This window comes from Phalaenopsis equestris, unplaced genomic scaffold (assembly GCF_001263595.1).
Source record: "Phalaenopsis equestris unplaced genomic scaffold, ASM126359v1 Scaffold000002, whole genome shotgun sequence".
NCBI classification, from domain to species: domain Eukaryota; kingdom Viridiplantae; phylum Streptophyta; class Magnoliopsida; order Asparagales; family Orchidaceae; genus Phalaenopsis; species Phalaenopsis equestris.
Window position 1 is genome coordinate 9,441,644 of NW_018164444.1, and position 23,146 is coordinate 9,464,789.

The window sequence follows — 23,146 nt, forward strand, 5'->3', positions numbered from 1 at the left end:
GCATGAAACATAAAAGCCAACTTGCATGGTTTTGAATAAAACATATTGCCCAACTTGCATGGTTTTCATGAAACAAAATCCCAACTTACATGATTTTCATGAAACATAAGCACAACTTGCATGGTTTTCATAAAATATAAACATAGCTTACATGAATTTTAAAGCAACTATATACATAAAAACTTCACATGAGACTTATGTAAGCTAAACATGGGTCCTATGCATGAATTCTAATCACGAGTGGTGCACAAATATTACATATAATTCAAATACCCTATGCATGACTTGCAAACTTGAATTACATATGGACATGAATCCTGAACACATGGATATACATGTAAACATTAAACATAAGATTTTTTTTTCTTCTTTACTTTTTCTATAAATCACATAAATTTGGGCATACGTAAGCCATCACACAAACATGCAGATTATTCTAGGCACGGGGATGACTTGTATAGAATACATATAAACATCATGTAAAACCTAGAAAACCTAAACATTGATGTTTGTTCATATAGAACATGTATAAACATTATGGGAAACATAAAAGCCCTCTTTTTTCACTTGAGGAGGGGAAAGAAGAAGTAGAATTCATGTGTTATTATGGATGGAAGACTTGGTGATGACTTTCGACCTTTTGTAGTTGTCAATCATCATCAATCAGATGACTCATATAGACCCCGTGATCATATGAGATTTTTTTTAAGGATTTGAAAGCACTAATGGCTCAAAATTAAGAGCTCTTAGTCTTGTTATATTTTTCTCGTCAAGGTACTTAATTTGACTATAAGTGTGCCAAATTTAGGATTCATTTGATCATTCAATTAAAGACTTTAATTCTCCAATTGTGCTTCAATGGTTTGATCTTTATTTGACTGAACTTAGATAGAATTAATTTCGTATTGTATGCGCCAAAACTACCATCATGAATCTCAAAGCAATCAAACAATCAAGAATGATGGCCAGACAATCAAAGTGTCGAGCTGAAAAAGTATGATCTGAACCAGCCATTCGATGACAGACCGGTCGATCAAGTCTACCAACATGTAATGTTGGTGGATCCAATCGGCGAACCACACTCATGATCCCAACTACCTAAACTCCTTACAAGTACGTCCAGTCACAACTAGTCGACCGACTATTTTTTCTTCGTCAGTAGCGATTGTCAAGTAACCCGTCGCCTTGGACAACTGAACTCAAACATGTTGTCCAACTGATAGCCATTATATACAATTAAATTGTAACGCAAATTTGATATTAAATTATCACACTAATTACATTAATGACAAGTTCCATAATTGTTCCTCCTTTTTGTAAATGTACTAATATGTCCCTATAAATCCGGGGCCAGAAGATAAATAAAGGGACTATTCTCTCTCAATTCTCTACCTAGATTTCTCTAATTACTTTACTCTCTCTCTATCTCTCTCTCATCTTCTTTCGGCACCAACTTTCAAGACATGTATTTCTGAAAGACAATTTAGGATCCAATATGTTGTATCGGGTTCATCTCGTTGAGACGATTAATTTATCAAAAAACTTACTAAAACCGACGTATATCGTTGAATGACCAATCTAACTAGTGATGTGACATTTATATGGGATATTTTCTTAGCACAATATTTTATATATCACACCCAAAATTTCATATTTACCCATACATTGCTCAAATCTTTAATATCACATAAAAAATAACACGATTATTATTGTTTAAAAGCGAAGTAAATTTTTTGTATGCAAGGCATATGTTAAAAGCATCAAAGTGCTATGTATGTAAAGTTTAGATTTAAGATTTGTAAATACAAAAGAATTGTGTGCTTTGAATGTAAATATTCTTTCTGTATACTTATTTTTCCTTTAAATAGTTGATGTCAAAGCCAAGTTTGTTAAAACCAGACGCTAGAGATAACTGAATTTTGAATCATCTGAATTTAACCGGTGAAAACCGGGGTCAAACCCTTCAACCACTGAGCTGCCTGCGCTTTTTAATAATCATATTTTTTTTAAGACTTCATTGCATTCTTTTTCATAAATGATTTTGTGGAAAAAAATAATAATAAAGCTATTTTATATTTTTATTTAAAATTGTATTATTTTGCATTGTTATTTTTTTGCATAAAGCTAATATTTACTTTAATTTATTTGATTTATTACACAAAAGAATATGACTAATTTGTACACATAAAGTTGTGTGATGATGAAAGTAGACGGTGCTTTAGAGGAATGTAATGTTTTATTTTATCTTCCTACGTGGATTGTGATATTTGATATTATAAGAGGAATATAGAGAAGAGGTTGTGGTTGACTTTGCTAAGTCTTAATTAATCTTATTTATTTCATCTACATTTTGCTTTTAGATTGTCAAATCTTAAAGGAATGAAATACCAAATACAAAATTTCAAAAAAAATCTATATGTTTTATCGCTACAAATATGGAAATACGGTGACCGCACGCAGAGTTGTGTGCTGTCACCCAACAAAAAGTAACACCTCCCTTAAAAGCGGCATGAAAGTGGGCCGCACTTTAAAATTTATAAATTTTTTAAAAATGATGTTTATTACGTGGCGTAAAATTATTGGGGGCGTAGGTGGGAATTCCGTACGGAATAAGAGCTCACAAATATGAGGGCCGCAAGCAGAGTTGTGTGCTGTCACCCAACAAAAAGCAACACCTCCCTTAAAAGCGGCATGAAAGTGGGCCCCACTTTAAAATTTATAAATGTTTAAAAATGATGTTTATTACTTGGCGTAAAATTATTGGGGGCGTAGGTGCGAATTCCGTACGGAATAAGAGCTCACAAATATGAGGTAGTTATTTAAATATTAAATATTTTTATATTTAAATCTATTGGTTTTTATGTGTGTTCTATGTTTTATAATACGATTTTAATCACCTTTTAATTAGTATTTGCCTCTAATATATCATTATTATATTATTTATATCATTTTTAATTAAACCGACCCTGAACTTTGATTTTTCATTCTTCAAATCTTCGGCCCGAAGAATGGAATAATATAAGGTCCGACAACGCTCTCATAAATCGCTCCTATTTCACCCCCATCTCGCATTTTCAGTCTCGCATGGCCGATGGCTACTCCATGAATAGAAGAGTTGTCGCTCCACGGCTTCATTTTGTTGATCCTAGAACCCTAGTCGCATCTTATCCGCCCCTGCCGCCCGTCGGATTTGTCGTTACCGCGCCGGTCGCGGGCTTCCAGAGGCCGTTCTTCCCTCGGAGATTTTTTGCTCCTCGCGTGGTTTTGAATCCTGCTTTTCTGATTCAAATGGAAGACGGGCGTGATCAGTCTTTGCTTCAGGCGAGCTCGCGGAGTTTTTTTTTTTTAATGGCTTATGCGCTGTGATGCGCGGCTTTTAGCGTTTCTTTGGATTCTCTCTCTAAGCTGTTTTTAGCCTTGCAGTTTATGGCGAGCGAAGGCCTGGTGCCGTCTCCGGAAGCGGAGGTGAAGAGGAAGGAAGTTGTTGAGGAGCTTAAAGAGGTACTAGTTCTTGGTTGTATGAACTGACTTTACCCCTTTTTTATGATTTTGATCATATTTGGAAAAATGCTTGACCTTTTTCATTGCAACGTTATTTTGTTGGCAAATAGCATCTTTTCGGTTTGATAACATTGAGTTAAATAATGATTTTTATTATTCTGCTGAAACATTCACTAGTGAGTTTATTGTCTTTGCCCCATACGACAATTTTGTATATACTAATAAATAAGTTGAGAGAAGCTTCTGGACGATATTAAGTTTATTAGATAAACAATTTGGGAGAGGGACAACCATAGGGTTTGGCCGAAGTGATAAGATTGGTTTGGGGTAAGCATTATATTACAAATGATGACTTTTCCCTTTCATAAATAAGATATTGAATCCATTTGATTGATATTTACCATGGAAAATAACTTCTATTGATCCTAGAGGTGCAAAATTATCAAATTATTCTTTGTTTTTTCAATTGTTTTCTTTATAGAAGAGAAACCAACAACCATAAAGGTAGGCATCGACCTTAGTAGAGATGACTGACATCAGCAATGATAGTGATTCCAGAATAGCTGGCCAATGGTGGGTGTCAACGATAGTATTGACGGCAGGTGTTGGCATTAATATGGATGACATATGTCAGAGTTGGTGTTAATAATGGACGTTAGCATTGTTGTCAATAGCGAACATTGTTGGTGTTGATGATAACCATTGGCATTGATGTTGACGACAGATGTCCGACTTATTGGTGACAACGAAAGGAAATGCTATTTGTAAAGATTAATGTCAACTGTAGTCGTGATAATAAGTATTGTCTTGGTAGTGATGATCGATGTTGTCATTGGCATTACCAATGGTTATTAGCATCAACGATAAGTATCGATGTTGGCATCAATGTCGAGCTTTAGCATTGACATTAACGACACATGTTATTCTTGATAGCAATTACGGGCTTCATGGAAATGATAGGCGTTAACTTTTATGGTGATGGTTGGTGCCAATTTTTGTGGCGAAATTAGACGTCAATTGCTATCGGATAAATATCACTTGGTGCAACCGTTTCTTAGACATTAATTTTAAAATATATATTATTGGGTATTGAATTAGATAATTATTATTTTTATTACAATAGCAATTTAGTGAAGTAAACATGCTTTTTTCGGGGGAAAAAATGATCAAAATATTGTTTCCAAGCTCTCAAAAATTATCCAAAGCCACTTCCATAGTTTTTCACAAGCTTTGAAAGTGTAAAAATTAAGTTTAGGACATGTATAAATTGTTTTGGGGATTTCAAATTGTCTTAAAAGGCCTATATGAGCATAAAAATGGACTTTGTAACGAGCAACAAAACTTGATTTATTGATCGATTGATGGTGGTGAATGTAAACAACTTACATATGTTATCGCAGGGCTTGTTTACATGGTGTGCTTGTTACTTTTTAGAATTCTTTCTTCGAAAAAAAAATACATTGAATCTTTTGCTTAAAAAGAAAAAGAAAAAAAAAAACTCAAACAATTTCCAAAAACTTGTTAATATTCTCTCTCTCCCCTCTAAGTCCTATAAAACACGTATACAAAGCGTACGAGAGTTCAAAATTTTTCACCTTAAGTTTTGATTTTATTTGAAAAAAGGTTAAAAACTGTTCAACTTGAGGCATAATTTGAAACGTTAATTTATGTTCAAAATTTTTTAAAAAGCATTCAAACTGAGTGTTCAATCTTTTATTTTGAATAGGTTGACTATTTTATTTAGAAAAAAACTAAATTGGAAGTTTTATTTGAGGCTAGGCTTCACTCTTCCGTGAGAATAGGGCCAGTTGCTCTAGTTTGATGAGATCTTAGGAGAAGATTGTTTAAGGTTCGAAATTTATGTGTCATTCAAGATTATTTAGTTTTGTGATTTTAAGCCTTTATAATGAGTCTTTAATAAGGACCTTGTCGAACATTTTGTGTCATTCAAGTTTATTGGGTACACATTTTCTCTGAGTATTTTAAAGCTTATGTATTCAATGGTTTTTAGATGAGAATAACTCATGTATTATCTAAGGTATATGCCTTTTTGAGGTGCATTAGATGAGATCCTGTCTGTCACATTCTTATGTGAATTTTTTGATGAGGATCATGTCCAACAATAGCTATCTTTTGCCTTCATTACTAGCATGCCTTTCATAGATTTTGTTTGGAGGACTTGTTTACCATTTTCTTTCTTGTGGATTTTTTGATGATGACCATGTCCAGCACCAGATACCTTTAGAGCATTTTTATTGTCATATCTTTATATGCATGCTTTTTTAGTTTATCCAAGCGTGTTGCACTATCAACTATTGTTTATGTCTCCATGATTAGGGTTGTGAGAAATTTTGTAGTTCTTTTCTAGGTTGTTAGCTTGGTTGTTACTTTTTTTTAACTTAACCTGCAAATGGAGTGGCCAAAAGAAATACACTAAGGATCATTGACCTATGATAGTTTAGTAGTTAGAGTACTGATTGATGATTTTAATTTTTAACCTATGATAGAAGAAGTTGAATTAAGTTCCTCTTAAGTTCAATTGGATATTTATTGGAATACAATAATTGTTGAATGCTTCTCTAATCAAAGATAAATATAGTTTGTCTAAAGACTATTATTGCCCTTTCAAAGTCATGATTTTGACTTTTCTTAGGGTGTAGAAATGCTTTATGAGACTATGTGGAGTCAAATTTTGTTATAAAGTTTCTTATATGTGTCAAAATCCATAGAAAATAGATTCTTGTGGGCTTTCCTTAGATACATAGAAAGATGATAGAAATGACTTATTTAATTGCAATCATTTCTTAGACATTAACATGATCATTCTTTCAACGTTATAGTTAGTTTTGACCTAGTTTTTGTCTTTTTTAATATAATCCAATCTATCAACAAATGATAAAGGGTTGGCTTGCTACAATTATGCCAAAGAAATTGTCGTCAACATCCTTTTGATGTTTACTTAAGATACCCTCTTAATCATGATATGATTACTGTAGAGTTGATGGCAGTGATTGCTTGAATATAACTGTGCATGGGATTTTAACACAAATGTTCTTTCAAAGCTATAGGCAAAGGTATCCTTAATTTAAGATTCTTTTCGACCAACAACATCAAACTATGCTGGAACATTCACGATAATAGAGGGAATGTGAACGATAATAGAGGGAATGTGATGAGTTTCATGTTTTAGCTTTATACAAAAAGTTCTGCACACATGTAAATAAATAAGGTCAGAGTATCTTCATGGGATATATGAAGTCTTTTAGAAAAAAAACATTAGGCTTGATACAATTAAAATAATCTTACCGTGAGTTCTCAATCATAAAGAATTCTCTTCCTCGCAATTGAAGAAGACATTTATATAATGTAGTAGGTATGAATGTTGTTGTTGTTATAGTATTATGATTTATTCACAACCCAAATCAGCCGTCACATTGATGATAAGTGAGTGAATGGTCAAGAGAAATAACAAGAATAATAAAGGTCATACTAAAACCTGCATTGCAAGTTCCCAAGCCCCGGATGCAAAAGGTGGAGGGTTGCGTTAGGGAGTCGACAACCAGCATAAAAATTGTGCAAACATCATGACATGAATCCTTAATAAAAGCCATACTAACAATGATCATTCTAACGTACATTTCATTTTTTAGTGTAAATTGGACTGAAATATACATAATCTGATAAATAGCACCGTTATCTTAGATTTTATTACTAATTATACTATTGAATCAAACAGAAAATCTTAAGACGAGCTTACGTTTTGATGTGATAGTCTGAGATAAAAGAAGTAAGCATAGTAATAGATGTCTGCACTAAATGTTGAGATGTATTTAGAAATGCTGAACCTCTAAAGTGAAACATTTTGTATTTTACAGAATTGGAATTCAGCAAATATAAATCTGACATTATTGTTAAGGAATCCAGTTGATTTGGGTGATTTGTTTATTGAATATTGCATGCTTGCTATATGAGTTTTGGTTTCAAACCATGGTTCTAGCTGTAGGATTCTTTTTCAATGAAATGGTTCATCTGTTCTGTGTCACGATCTCCTAGTAGGCCACTAGTTGCAGCATCTTTGATGTTTTTTTTCTGCAGAAATTTTGTTAGTCTGCAGAAACTTTCATTATTCTATCAACTCAATGGTAGTTGAACAGTTTAGGACTTTGTGGAGGTTTTGTAATTTGTCCATAATTGCACGAATTTATTTAGACCGCTATTATTTGACTTGTGGAGATCACAGGTAAATACTACTTTTTGAAGCTTTATATTCATATGTTTTTTAATTAATCTTTACGATGAATTCTCTCAAATGGCAGTAGAGCAAAACATCTATGCTTGATAATAAAAAAATTTCCTACCGTTTATTAAGTGAAGCTGGTTTTTCTGTTGGTAGATTAGAATCTCTAGTTTGAATTAAATTTTGCTGTTAACTCTGACGGGCTATCTTCTTTTAGCTCCACTTTAAGATGGAATGATTCGCTAACCATCCAGCTTGTAAAATCACTTACAAAATGTTTTTATTCATTGATGCATTGAATTATATTTATTTAAAAGTTCTTTTATTATTATTTATTATTTTCTTAAGAGATGTTTCTCTTTTTAGCTCATGAGCTTATAGGCTTTGAAGCCCTAATAATTGTAGACGGTTGTACCGTTATTGTTTGTCAAACACTTCGGCGTGGCTTTGTATGGCATTTTGCTTGCCTTTTATGTGCTTATTAAATAAAATGCCTAATTCCTTTGGTACTCAGATCGAACTTTGGCATATTTTGAGCACTACTTTACGACACTGTCGTAGTCCAACATATAAGATCCCAGTTTCCGACATCAGTATTTAATAAGGAATCTAAATCCATATTTCACTAGAAATAGAAAGTAATACAACTCGTTTAAGCTGCTGTTTTTTTCCTATTGTTTGGAAAATTAAAGAAAATATAAAAAATGCTTCTTGCCAATGCTATGAAAATTATCCTTTGTTTCTATTTGATACAAATCTAATAGACATTTATAATTTTTTATTTATCAAATGTGCTATATTTAAAATGTAATTTGAGATTTGTAGTTTCAAGTACTGACACATTATTTTAATAGGAAATTTTGGTAGAAAGTTGTCTTGTATTTTCTTATAATATTTCTCTTGATACTAATCATGCATGCATTCTATCGAGCTTCCAATCATATTTTACTTTATGTGAAATTATATTTATTTTGGCTCCCTTATCGGCCCATTTCATTGCACATAGATATAAAGATTTTGTTTTCACACCTAACTGAAAATGAAATTGTTTCCTAAAATATTTTTATCAGCAAGGGACCAAATGAGCCTTCTCATTTATTCTTGTATTTGATATTTCATTTAATTTTTCATTTCTATTTTTAGTTTTCTTATTTGTATTTTTTTCTTTCAGATAGTTTTGTCTTGGATAAGAAAAGTTGCCTGGCAGCGCCGCCTTCCCAAGGATATAATTGATAAGACAAATGCCACTATTTTGGCGTATGGCTCATATGGTCTCGGAGTAAGGCATTTTGATTCACTTATAGTTGTGTTTTATTAATTTTTAATTTCTTATTTTGCTTATGACTCATGGGCTCTAAGAGAACAATAATTTAGTCATCAATTATTTATAGCCTTATTTCCTTGGTATTAAATGCAAATATTTTAACATGCCTATAAACGCTAATCTATATTCTCTAGAACTTATCTGAATAAGCATGTTGATAATGTCTGCTGTATGCGTTGTCTGAACTTGAAAAAAGTTTGTCATTGATACAAATAGTGACGAATGAAAACGTTGCTTATGATTTTCTTTTAGTTGGGGTTTTATTAGCTTCTTTTTTCTTGGTTAATTTTTTACTTTCCAAGACAGTGTTTAATTGAGACCACTTCCTGTGCAATATTTACATTGATGAAACATTTAGAAACGTTTGCTAAATTTCTTTAAAACTATAAGGAAGACGGTTCAAACTACTCACTTAGCAATTCTCTTAGGGTTGTTTGGTTTGGTGCATTTAGAATATACTAAAGTAAACGCGCAGTTTAAGTGCAGTTAATTTAGCTGAATTTACTTAAAAATTGTGAAGGAAATGAGCTATGAAGTAGCTTGACTTTACTAAAAATAAAACATCCAAAAAACTACTTCAAATGCAAATAATTTATTTTTTTATTAACTTCTTACTAAACAAAATCATGCCCTTAGTTAAACATGTATAATTTGTCTGCTAGTGAGTGACCTTGAATGCCTATCATGCAGCTGAAATGATGATATTTGGTCTTTCAACATTGGATCCGATCATATGTACCAAGGAAAGCAAAAAACCATAATTTGCATGCTTTTGATTTACAAATAAAAGTAATGAAGAGGGTATCCTCTGTTTTTTAATGTTTATTTAGAGTGTATGGATTAAGGATTTCTTTTTCTTTGGGTGTGAGCAAAAATTTTTTTTCTAAGGCATCATTTACTTGTGAGAGGCATTGCAATCATATTAGTTGCATTATCATGGTTACTATTTGTAAAGACCGCTCCAAAATTTATTTTTTATTCTTTCAAGTGTTTGGCTTTTCATTTATTATTCAAAGTTTCTCAGTAATGTTTCCATCATTGATTCAGGTCCATGGTCCAGAATCTGACATTGATGCTTTGTGCGTTGGTCCATATTTTGCTTCCATGGAAGTGAGTTTTTATTTGCTTCTTGCTTCAGTTATTTGGATACGTTGAAGTACTCAATCCTTGCCTGTTTTACTTCTCAGGATGATTTCTTTATTGTTTTGCATGGAATGCTTCAAAGCATGCCTGAAATATCAGAACTACATTGCGTCAAGACTGCAAAAGTTCCTTTAATGAGATTTAAATTCCGTGGCTTTTCTATTGATTTTCCTTATGCTCAACTACGAGTTGTATCTGTTCCAGCTGTAAGTATGTTTGCTGAAAGGGTATCAATCTTTAAATTTAGTTCGCGCCTTTTTATCGTAGTAATTTTATTCTACTGATTATTTCTTGCTTTACCATCTATATTACACTTGTTTGCCATCAGAATAAATTATTTATTATTTCCATCATGAATCAATTACTTTTTGGTGCCTATAAATTGCATACACTATTTTTTTTTTTACTATGTGACCTTATGTTGACTGGATTTATTATCTCAAGCATTTTTGAATCAACTTAATACTAAATTTGTTTATTTTGAATTGTTAAAATCTCATTTTGCATTAATGTGTAATGGATTATGAATGATTACTCTGGCTAAAAGTAAAGTAAGCTATTATTTCTGTCGGTAGTTGTTGAAATTTCTTGAAATAGTCTCATTCTTGTTAATGTAATTTTTCATGCGTTTAATGCATCTAGATTATAAGCAACTATGAGAAGGGCGTTAATTTGATCTTGACTTAAAATTAGCTTAAAATCATTCAATTGGATCTCAAGCTGGCCAACATTTGATTTATATGTTGGCACTATCCGATATCAAATGTCAAATGTGTGTGTGTAATGTATATATATACACACGTGTGTGTGTCTATATATATATATATATATATATATTTTGTTTATATTTGTTTGAGCTCCCCCACCATCCATATCTATCTATCTATATATATAGATAGATAGATAGGGATGGTGGGGGAGCTCGTTTTTACAAAAAAATATATATATATTCCTAACAAATTTCTATCTAACAAAAAAGAAACCAAAAAAGATTATTTGTGGAGGAGATTTTGAGGACTAGGATAAGAAGTTGTAGCAATATTGTTGTAATGTTCGTTTGTTAGAGTAATTAGGGATGGAGACGAGAAGGTTGAGTTTATTTTCTCTTACAGTTCATTTTTCTTGCCTTAAATTGTCTTTTGCGTTTCTTTCCTTGCTATTCTATTTGTTATATCGACCTCGCATTTGAATGTGAGCCGAACCCATAAGCTCTGAGTTGCTAGTTGCCTTAAGTTTGTGCTTTGTTGCTATAACGTTTAATTGTGGAGGAGATTTTGAGGGCTAGGATAAGAAGTTGGAGCAATATTGTTGTAATGTTTGTTTGTTAAGGAGTAATTAGGGTTGTAGACGAGAAGGTTGAGTTTATTTTCTCATGCAGTTCATTTTTCTTTTCTTAAGTTGTCTATTGCAATTCTTTCCTTTATATTCTATTTGTTAAATCGACTTCACATCTGAATGTGAGCCGAACCCATAAGCCTTGAGCTGCTAGCATGAAGACAAACCATGAAGAATTGTGCTAGCGCTTTTCCACTTAGGCCACGCATAGGGTGTGATCTGCCTTCCCTGGCTTGTGACACTTCATCATAAAGCTTTGCCTTTGAAACATGTTTCATTGTGCACTTTTATTATTAATGATTTTGGCGTATGCAAAAGGAGTGCATATTGTTGGGGTATAAAGGTGAGCCTCACACAAACTTTAATGGCTTACAGAAAACCATCCAAATGGCACAAGCTTCAGAAATCAACTAGGATGGTTGAGATCCAATACAACTATCAACCTTCTCACGACCTGCTAAATTGTGCCATAACCGGGTGAGTAGTTCACCATGTCGCTAATGGTCTGTGTCTAAGGTGAATGCTAGGCATGCATCAACCATAGGAAATTGAACAAGGTTATTATCAACAGTTTCTTTCCATGGCACAAATTGAAAAGTTAATTGACTATTTCTAGTCAACCAAGTATTCATTGCTAGACTTGAAATTAATCTATCATTAGATTCGAGTTAAAGAAGAAGGTATCTTGAAGATTGCCTTTAAAGTGGGCAAGATTATTTGAATGGTAGCTGATACTATTTGTACTTTTCAAAGCACTATCTACATTTATGAGATTGGTGAATGATATATTACATCTTTTATACATTTATTTATTTGATTTATCTAGAAGGTTTTTTTTTTGTTCAAAAAAAGGAAGGAACATCTACAAGTCACGGAGTAGGTTTTAAAACTTTCTACAAGAAATCAAATTTATACTTGGGGTCTGTTTGGGATAGTTGCAACTGTTTGAAGAAGCAAATGTGAAGTTGCTGAAGAAGAAGTTGCTGTTCAAAAAGTTGTGGTCATTAAAATTTTTTTTTTTGAAAAAGTCATGTCACAACTTGTTTAGCAACCACTGAAGGTACCTAAGTCTGGTGGGGAAACACACCTTTTAGCTGCAGCTTTTGAGAAACAGCCAAACAAAAAAAATTATGGTGCGGCACCACACCGCCACCGCACTGTTGCCCCAAACACACCCTTAATCTCAGGAAATGTAAGTTTGATCTGCCTTAGACTTGTCTATCTTCACTTCATCATAGTTTGAGAAGAGCTATTAAGGGATTCATAGAAGGTTGCACCAATCTTGTACTGTTTTAGACTATGCACTAGAGCTTCGCGGATGGTTTGTCATTACATGAGAACTTTTATCCACCACTTCTCAATATTTGCCTTCCTTTTCATTGCCTTTGCTAACCGCACCTTTGAAAGAGTTGAAAAGTAGAAAACCATTCAATTGTTAAGAAAAAATGCAAGGTACTAGTACTTGCACTTCCTTTAGCTATCATTTGAGCTGGAGATGGGGACATCCACTGGAGTCATTCCTTGTCCAGGATGGATGACTTTTGGAAAAGTATTGAAATATTTTATGGGTTGTTCTCATGATTTATTGGGACTATGACAAGGAATATTCACCTCGCATCAAGTGATTAAATATCAGAGGCATTACTTTTCTGAAGAGGAAACAATTTTGCATATAGGTCACCAACCACTATAGTACTTCATAGACCCAACCTAAGCTACAACAAACCAATAATATGGAGTGGATACCTCAACCACAACTTTTCAATCTATTAATTGAGTATAAGAAGGAAGTGCATAGGAAAATAGTCAATATGCTGTTTTAATTAATTATTTGTGCAGCCATAAACCTGTTTGTGAACATGTAGATGCTACAGATGCACCATGAAAAGCATAGTGCATTGTACACAACATATCGAGGCATCTTTGAGCTGCAGGAAGCCCATAAAGGGCTTGAAAATAAAATAATGATGTCTACAACAGCATATTGACTTTTATAGGAGTATGAAAATATTAAACAAAAAGTTATACATCTTGTATAGCCATTGTAAGAGCTAGACAATAAATCATAGGTATTGGTTCGTCATTTTTAGCTACTGATAACATTAGAGAGCACACATATGAATTTCAAGGAAGTCTACTGTTCTATTGAGATCATTTGCATGTGCATAGAGACCATTTGACTCGGATGCAAGAGACACACTTTAAGAGTAGCAAAGACACTTTGGTACTGAGAACTTTAAAAAATTGAAGTACTGATTTTAGGGGTTGAAGGTGCACTTGGATGCACTATATAGCACATTGAAGCTTTCAAACTAGAAGATGAGTTTATACAAGTTTTTGTCATTACCAACTGAACCTTAGGAGTTCATTTTAATACACTTCTTGGTTTGGTTGCCAAAGACTTTAAGAGGTTTATTAATTGCATATTCGTCGTAGTAGGCTGTTTCAGCTATAAATTGAGAAGATTATATGCCTTGAAATTATAGTGTAATTAGGTGACACATTGTTACATGTTCACACCCAAATTCTTTCTCTCCAATCCACTTGGAAAGTTTTGGACACCTATCCTTTTCGGGTGGTTTTGGATCACTTTGTGTGTTCATGCATTCATGCATATACATGTTCTTATCTTGAGGGAAGCTTGATCTGATATAGGCTCAGCTCACTCAAAATTCGAATCAAGCTAGGCTTGTCTCGTTAATTTTGATTCAAGCCAAAGATGATTTGATTTTTGCGAGATTTTTAAGCCAATAAACATGTGGTGCCTTGAACCATACAATTAGGCAAGTTTGAAAAAGATTACTTTGGCCGAAGGTGATAGACGTTAATATTTTATACCTTAAAAGTCTTCCATTAAAGATTGTGTTCTAGAAGTAGGTGTTGAATCATAGTTGTGTAATCTTTGTGGTATTTATCAATTATAGAAATGCTGTTGAAATAGCAAGACAACTGCAAAAATGCATACTTTTCTTATTTTTCTTTATTGTATCATAAGTTCCTACACGTTGCAGGATGTGAACATTTTTGATCCTTGCTTAATGATACCCGATGAAACGAGTCGGAGAAGCTTTTCTGGAGTGAGGGTTAATACACGCATCCGTCAATTGGTGCCAAACTTGAAGGTATGTATTTCTTCCAACTTATTAAAAATCAATTTTAATTTAGTACTAATAGCTACATTGGTGTATTTCTTTGCGATTGTCTGTATTACCTCTGATATATTTTTTCACATTGTTAGTGTTTTAGTACAAGACTACCTTGAAAAAAAGAAGAGGAGGCTTCGGCTCTATTGATTTTCTTTGAAAATTTAGTCTAGGTTTTTATATAATGATTTGTGGAGGCATAAAATAAGTAAAATCTGATATGATAGTATTTTCTAATATTCATGTGCTTTTTAAAGTCAATTCTTTAGTAGAACATATATTAATTTCTGTCTTAAAAATGCTACTTTTTCCTTTTTGAACTCATGGCTAAATGATTAATGTATGCTGGCTAATCTACATGTTAGTTTATTTTCGCCGTGGTAATTATGTACAACATCGTCTAAAGGGTATACATTAGGGCTGTTTTCTGATGATAAACCTTGAACTTGACCCTTAAAAGCCTTATTGGGCATGAGCTAAAATTGGCTGATCATTATATGCTTAGGATCGAGCATTAAGCATGTTTATCATTTTGCCCACCATCACCTACTGCTTACTGTCACCTATTACCTGTTTAATCCTATCGTGGCTTCCTGCCAATGACGTGAAATGAAAAGAAAATAATGTTGGGAGAGAAATATATACATACATGTTTTGGTAAGCAAACCAATTATTTATTTGTTTTATAAATCACACACATAATATGTGTGTTTGTATTTGTATGTGTGAGAGAGAGTGAGAGAGAGTGTGTGTGAGAATACTTACAAGTCATCTCAAATCTAATATTGACTAAGCTATTATAAATTCGTTGTCAACCTGACATGAGTTTTGAGCTCAAAATCCTGTTACGAAACATAACTCAATTGATTCAAGTTAAAAATTTATGTTAGTTTAAAATTTTGGCTGCTTTTATTAGCAATGTGCATGACTTTGGTGCCCAATGCAAGAAAGTTTGTTGGGTCGATCAATTTATATTCTAAATGAATTTCTATAAGAGAAATGTATTAGATTTTAAATAGGCCTAAACAAAGCTTTAATAGTTAGCCCTTAAAAGTGATTTTATTTGGTGGTTGCCCCAGTCCATGATGGATTTTGAAGTGCTTTGTTTAATGGGCATGGCTTTAGCCCACTTGATAATTAATTACTTATGCGTGCATTTTGCTCATTTCTGTTAGTTTTTAAAGCACCATTTCCTGTAAGAAGAATTCCCCAAAGAGTTAAATCTTTTATTCATTGAACGTCTATTTGCACATGTAAGATCATATCATGATTGTAGATTGCGAAATTTTTATGCTGCGAGCAGTTCATTCTTTTGTTTATATTTCAAGTAACTATGCTAAAAGAACACATGGGAATAGAATTCCGGAGTACCTCTGGAGTAGCTATAGATCTTCATAAGCACGTGATCGTTGGTTTATTAATTGAACATGGTTTATTAAGGTAAACTTCTGAACAGCCTTGCTATTTTTTGTTAGATTGGGCCTTTGTGTGAATAATTTTACAAACTTTTGACTATCAATATCACTGTTCTGCTAGCGGCTAAGGCGTACCATTTCAAGTGAGTTAATTCACATTGTATCGGTGACTAGGTTGAAATAGGCTAGTCCTTACTACCCCTTGAAATGAAGAACTCAGCTCAAGTTCTTTAGTAGATATGTCCTTCCTTCTATCTGCTTCTCCTTTGGTATTATGTTTCTTCCAAGATGTGCTGCTGCTCTAAGTGGTGAAGTGGAACTGCACACAGAGGAGGTGCGTTGATGATTGAGCCTTGATGTACCATTTGCTCATCTGCAGCCATTCCTACCATGATTTATGGGATTGTAGCTCATGTGAGATACGATTAATGAATGACTTTTATAGTACACTCAACATTTTTTTATACTACACCATTTGCTCATCTGCAATCATGGCTACCGTGATTTATGGGATTCTAGGTCATGCGAGATACATTTGATGAATGAATTTTATACTATACAACATTTTTGTGATTTCGGTAAGTGTTAATCTTAAAGCTTACCCATATAAATTCCATATGAATTGCAAATTGCTTATGGAATGGGATTTTGTTCTAATAAGCAAGTTGAAGTCAGAGGATTCCTTCTCATTTTGAGTATTACAATACTGTGAAAGCTATGATTGAAACTCCTCTAATTTCTGTAAAATCCAGCTGTAATTTTTATCGGTAACTTTGGCAAAGATAATTTAAACATGGAAAGGATTAATCCCCCACTTCCCACCGCCCCCACTCCCAATTGGCTCTGGCTATCATGGGTTGTATTAATTCTGAACTGGAATTTTCTGATTGCAAAAAAACTATCTTTGAGTTTTAGTAATTATGATAAATCCAGGGAAGATATTTGCTCTTTTTTATGCTTGACTTGGTTTCTCTTGGAGATTATGGCAATACTTGTTCACATAATCACATTTTAGAACAAAGAAAGAATGTGACTTCTTATACAGCTTCTACTAGTTTTCACAAAGATTACAAATTGTTTCCTACTCTCTCTAGACTCGAATCCAGTAGTTTCCTTCTGGACAATAACTTTAATAATCTCATTAATGTGTCATTAGATGGGTGCCTTTTTTGGATATCAAATTTATCACGGTCTGGCTTGGGAGACTTGGATTATTAAGGCAAGAATGGACAATTGAATTGAAAAATACTATTGAAAAATTTTATTGCCTAAATAAAATCATCCAAAAGACAAAAAAGCCATTCTATTTCAAAATTTTAATTTACAAATATTCATTTAGGTTTAAAATGTTTACAACTAATAGAAAAATTAAAAAAATGAAGTGTTGTGTTTATCTCCCTGGGCTCCTTGATGCTTGTACGCATAATCTTTAGGATTCATCTACTCTAAAAGAAATTTTCCTAAAACAATTTAGCATTGAGTTAGGGCATAATGTCTCTAAATTATAATAATTCATATTTTAAAAATATTTTTTAAAATGATAGTTGAAAATAAAAATGAGACAATATATAAATCAGTTATATTGTTACTTTTATTTATTTTACATAAAACATTTGTCAATGTGACTAAAAGTATGTATTTCATAATATTTTTGAAACCCACTAAAAAGGCAGGCAATCATTTTCATTTTCATTTTAACGTGCATGAGCATGTTGTTTTCCTAGCCAGTATCATCCGTGGATGACTCCACATATACTCGACACTATTTTGGGTGTGGAGTTGCCCGTTGGAAGCTGGTCGGCCGCCGAAATCGAAATCTCGTCGCTCAATTCAGAAAGACATTTAATACACACACACACACACACACACAGATATATATATGTGTGTGTGTGTGTGTGTGTGTGTGTGTGTGTGTGTCTATACATATGTGTGTGTGTATATATGTATATATATACACACATATATATATGTATATATACACACACATATATATACATATATATATATATATGTCATTTTCTTTCTTTCTTTTATTAATTTCATCATGTGAAAAATATAACATGTGGTTTAAAAGACAATATTAAAGCAGTCAAAACATTTGCAGCTGATTTTATAAATAAAAATATGTTTACCGACCTGCTCAGTAAGATATGCCCTTTTCTCGGTCAATATTTTTTGGGCTGCCTATAGTAACAGTTAAATCAATTTAACTTCCAGATTTTTGTTTGAGTTCCTAAAATTTCCTTTTCGATATGCTTGAGCCTATGAATAAATCTAAAGTTCTTAATGTTCCACTAAATCTTCACCTAAACAATTTAGCACGTACAAAATAAACATTTATTGTTGCTTGGAGATTCGTACCTGTGAATTATCTCTTTCTTTTTTCTATTATAGCCCCTTTATCAAGCCCTACAAATATTTTCTAACCATAATTTTAGGAATTAGATGTTGGGGTTTTCTTAATTGTAGTCCAAATTAGCTAGCAATACATTTTTCTTGTATTAGGAAGAAGAACAAATAGAAAACCCAGGTTTCAATTTTGAATATCTTATCGAAAAATGAAGAAATCTAACATTCCTTTTTGATTTCATTTCATTCCACCAAAAGCCCTTACAATAATTTAACAAAACATGAATTTTAAACTTTAGGGTTGCTGAAACGCCTTCCCAAATGCTTGGAATAAATTTCCCTAGCACAAGGAAGAAGAATTAAAAGAATAAGTTTGTTTAATTTTTGATTTCTTTCGTTAAGGTTAAAATCTAAATTTACCCTTTCCGCCTAACCATCTCCCGCACACGAAAATGTCTTCTGCGAACCGCTCATGTGTATAGGTCTTCAGTTTCCCCCTTCACTGTTTGGGGCTTCAATCTTCCTTGCACGCAACTTCCGCCCGCACAGCCGCGCGGCGACCAAAGTGCATGGAAGCCCTCCTCACTCGCTCTATTGCAAAGACCGCCATGCAATCTCCTTTTCTCTTACTTCGGCTTTCTCCTTCCTCCCTTGCACATGGCAACTTGCTTGGCTTGAGCCGCCCAAACTGCTTGAATAGAGTTCGATTGTTGAGAAAGCTCACGGCGTCGTTGGTTCTCTCTCTCTCTCTCTCTCTCTCTTTTTTTCTCTCTCTCTCTTCCTTTCTCTCTCTCTCTCTTTGTGAACCATGCGATAAGATCTCGCTCTCTCTCTCTTTTGGTCTCGCATTCATGTGGAATGGAGAAAATTAAAGTGGTAGATCTCATATATTTTCCAGTGGGTGGTGTGGGTTCGTTCAAACAACACCTGCAAAAATAGAGAATTCAATTTTTTTTTCTAACATTTTTCTTTATTTTAATTAATAATTAGATTATTATTATAATGTTTAGCAGCAGTTGTATTTGCTTCGAAGATTTGAAGGCATCATTTGTATGTAGTACGGTGTGAAGTGTTCATGGATTACCAAAGCTTGAAATATATTTTTACATGTAAGGAATTGAATTCAAGGCAAATAAGACGATTTCAAACTCAATGCCTATTGAAGGAGAGTGAAGTCCCAAACTGTTCGAGCTGTCAGGCAGCCTTATGAAAATAATATTTGGTTTTTATTTAATGGGAAAAAAGAAAAGATCATCAAGTATGGTGCTATCAATTTTTCCTACTTTTGGATTAACAATACAAAAAGAAAGAATTCATCTAAAATTAAAAATAGAAGAAAGGAAAACGCTGTTTTTCTAACTCTAGATATTTCTCAGCTTTCACATAGCTGTATCTTTTTTAATGGATTCTCTTCTTGTGTTTCTTCTATCTGTTTGTAATCGTAACTAATGAAAAGGATTCATCTAGCTTTTCATAAAAAAAATTTGATATATCACTTTCCATGCCATTTCTTAAGGGATTTGAATGGTTGTTGACCAAACTAGCAGGTCAGAAATAGGCCACGTATAAATTTTGATGGAAATTACCTCTCCCGATATGGCGATAAGCAAATAAGAAGAGAGGCCAACTTTAAAGATCACCTAACTAATTAACTATATATCTCCATTTTCTGTGTATCTCAAGCATTAATGTTTTGCTTCATGAATTGGATTAAGTTCAATTTTGTTTATATCTTTTCCTTATATTTTTTAGTTCGAAAATGCTACATGCTATTCACTTCTCATTAAGAGATTGATAAATGATTTATGTTTTTTATAATGTCTGTGTATTATTGATGGTTTTATTTTCAACTTGCCAGATTTAGTTTAGAATTTGTTTTCTTTTATAGCTCAACTTCCTAATGGTTTTTAATCCAACCCCTGTTTCATCTGTCCATAAGGATCTTTTCTTTTTATAAATTTTTTTCTGTAGATTGATGGGTCTGAACCTCTGGAACCTTATGGTTCGATCTCTGAATATTTACTTATCCATGATGCATATCTCTTGAAAAAATGCAAATCTTCACTTCTTTGTTTTATTGTGTAGCACTTTCAAGCAATGTTGCGATGCCTTAGGTTATGGGCCAAAAGACGTGGTGTTTATTCTCATGTGAGTATCTGATTCCCATTTTTACTAAAATTCTAGATCATTTACATACATAGCACACAATTCTTATGTATTTACATATCTCACACCTAAACTTTCATACTTACACACATAGCACTCAAATCGTTAATATCACATAAAAATAACTTACCATTTAAATGTCAGATACACTTCTTCATGCATGGGTTTAAAGCATTGAAGTTTTATGCATGTAAATTTGGAAGTTTAGGTGTGATATTTCTAAATAAATTCCTAAAGAATTGTGCGCTCCGTGTGTAAATTTACTAAAATTCCATTAATATGAGTAGACCATAAAAGTTTCCTCTCACAGTTACTTGGATTCTTCGGGGGGATTCACCTTGCGATGCTGGCCGCTTCTGTTTGCCAAAGATATCCTACTGCTAGTATAAGTACTCTCATTACAATGTTCTTCGATACATTTTATCATTGGCCCTGGCCAAAACCAGTAATTCTGCAAGACCCATTGATACCGTTCAAGGAACCTGACGAGCGCAGCTTTCTGCCCATCTTGATGCCTTGTAGTCCATTTGATTGGTGTAGCTCCAACATAACAAGAAGTACATTTAAGAAAATTATGTTAGAATTTCAGCACGGTTATGACATCACAAAGGTGAACATTTTTTTTTAACATGCAGGCTATTTTAATTGTAGTTTTCACCAGCGCAGTCTTTATTTATTAACAAATTTGCTTATTTTACTGTTCCTGTTTATTTTTCTGGTCAGTAGTACATTGACTCTTATTTATTTTCGTTTATAGCATAATGTGTAGTTTATTGAGCGAAATGAAACATGATTTTCTTCCAGAATGTTTCTGCATAATATTTAGAGAAAAGTGTCAAAATAGTACACACTGATGTTTTGTTGGAAGCCATTTTAGTCGAAGTCAATAACAGGGCCAATTTATTCTTCAGATTCTTTCAAATATTGGTCCATACGGTGGATTTTTTCAATCCTAATTAAAATGTTTGGGACTAATTTGATAATTTATAGACTCTGGACTAAAATGACCCCCCATATAAACAGTCAAGATTATTTGGGCCCTTTACTATTAATATTTTCATGTAAAGAGCTTTCATCTAAAACTGATGGTAGTGGATTGAAGATATGGAGTTTGTGTGACTATAAGTAGCCTAGGGCTTAGGCTTGAGGAATGGTGTCAAACTAACATCTTTTAAGGGATACCTAGTGCTGCGTTGCTCACAGTCAAAATTCTTGTTTGGGTCTTAGACAACGAGTCATCTTTTACTGAGATGAAGTTTTTGAGGATTTTGAACTATTATCAGCTTTTTAGCCTTCTTTAGTCTTATCTCCCTTAAATATTATTATTACATAACCTAATCAGGCACAATATTGCACTAAGTAGGAAATCTTACCTTATTGTGATTTATGCTTGTTAGATATGACTTTTCGTGGCTTATATTCTATTGCTACAATTAACTTTTACAACAGTGGGGAACTATGAGTGTGTAATTATGAGGCTGAAATTTCTCCACATTGATGTCATATATTATAACTTAATCGGTTTTTACACCATGATGGATCTGATATTGCATTATTAATCATTTGTTCAAGCCTAAAAATTAACATTTAGTAATTACCATGGTGAATGATTGGCATTATTTCATTTAGCCTGGTGCAACTGCTCCTTTTATTTTTATTAAATTTTTAATTCAGTTGCACATTACTGTGAAATTTGCATATTCTTTGAGAATTGATCATTGAATTGGTTGGTCGTAATTAAGTTTGATATTCAACTTATTGCAGGATCAATGGAGGCTAGATTTCCAATGGTGTCATCTTTTTAACCATTTCCCATACTCTGAGCATTATCAGTATTTTGTTAGGATTTGCCTTTCTGCTCCAGATGAGGATGAACTGCAGGACTGGGTGGGCTGGATTAAGTCTCGCTTTCGTGGCCTTCTTCTCAAGGTTATCTTTTGTTACTGACTGATTTTGATTTTTTTTTTATTTGCAGTATATTTTCTTATATGTAATTTGTTTATCTAACTTCTGTTTTGGTCCCTATTCTTTCTATGTAATTTTACAATGCTGAATCTTCGTAATTATAATGCAGTTAGAGAGAGAGAATGGATATTGTGACCCAAACCCCAAAGAATATGTAGACACTAACATGGTTCAACCCAACATTGTTTTCTTCTGGGGCTTAACCCGTCTGGGTCGCGGCTCCGCTGATCTCAACTCTGTCAAGGAGGAATTCATGAGAACCATCAGCAAAGATGATCACAGCGGGAGTAAAAATACAAATTGTAAATTGGAATTGTCCATTCTACACGCCTCTCAGCTTCCCAATGACGTTGAAATTGATTCTGGAAGTGAAAAAGGAACAAAAGCATGCTGGAGATTTATGGATTACTACAATCAACACAGAAAACCTGCATATTCTCAATACGTTCCCAATTACTTTGTTGGTTATGTTGCCTCATGTGATGATTATAGAAGCCCTATTGGCTAAGAAGACATGAACCTTGTTTTCTGCTGCTTTGCTCTCTCTTCTTCTTCTTCTTCTTCTTCT

General features: G+C 33.2%; 1 protein-coding gene across 1 annotated transcript; it reads left to right on the plus strand.

The window, feature by feature from the left end:
* The first annotated feature begins 2,995 nt into the window (after positions 1-2,995).
* Positions 2,996-23,140, plus strand: LOC110038494 (nuclear poly(A) polymerase 3). The gene is made up of 10 exons (XM_020743362.1): positions 2,996-3,321; positions 3,424-3,501; positions 8,910-9,017; positions 10,110-10,172; positions 10,250-10,411; positions 14,552-14,662; positions 20,533-20,595; positions 20,924-21,223; positions 22,378-22,542; positions 22,688-23,140. Exons 1-10 carry the CDS (start codon positions 3,085-3,087, stop codon positions 23,084-23,086), a joined length of 1,686 nt encoding a protein of 561 aa, XP_020599021.1. The 5' UTR covers positions 2,996-3,084; the 3' UTR covers positions 23,087-23,140.
* The last annotated feature ends 6 nt before the right edge of the window (positions 23,141-23,146 follow it).

Excerpts from the sequence above, each read along its gene's own strand:
- LOC110038494 (XM_020743362.1), top strand. The coding sequence starts at position 3,085 with ATGGCCGATGGCTACTCCATGAATAGAAGAGTTGTCGCTCCACGGCTT. Across the intron at positions 3,322-3,423 it reads GTGATCAGTCTTTGCTTCAG|TTTATGGCGAGCGAAGGCCT; the intron begins GCGAGCTCGCGG and ends TTAGCCTTGCAG. Across the intron at positions 20,596-20,923 it reads GACGTGGTGTTTATTCTCAT|TTACTTGGATTCTTCGGGGG; the intron begins GTGAGTATCTGA and ends TTCCTCTCACAG.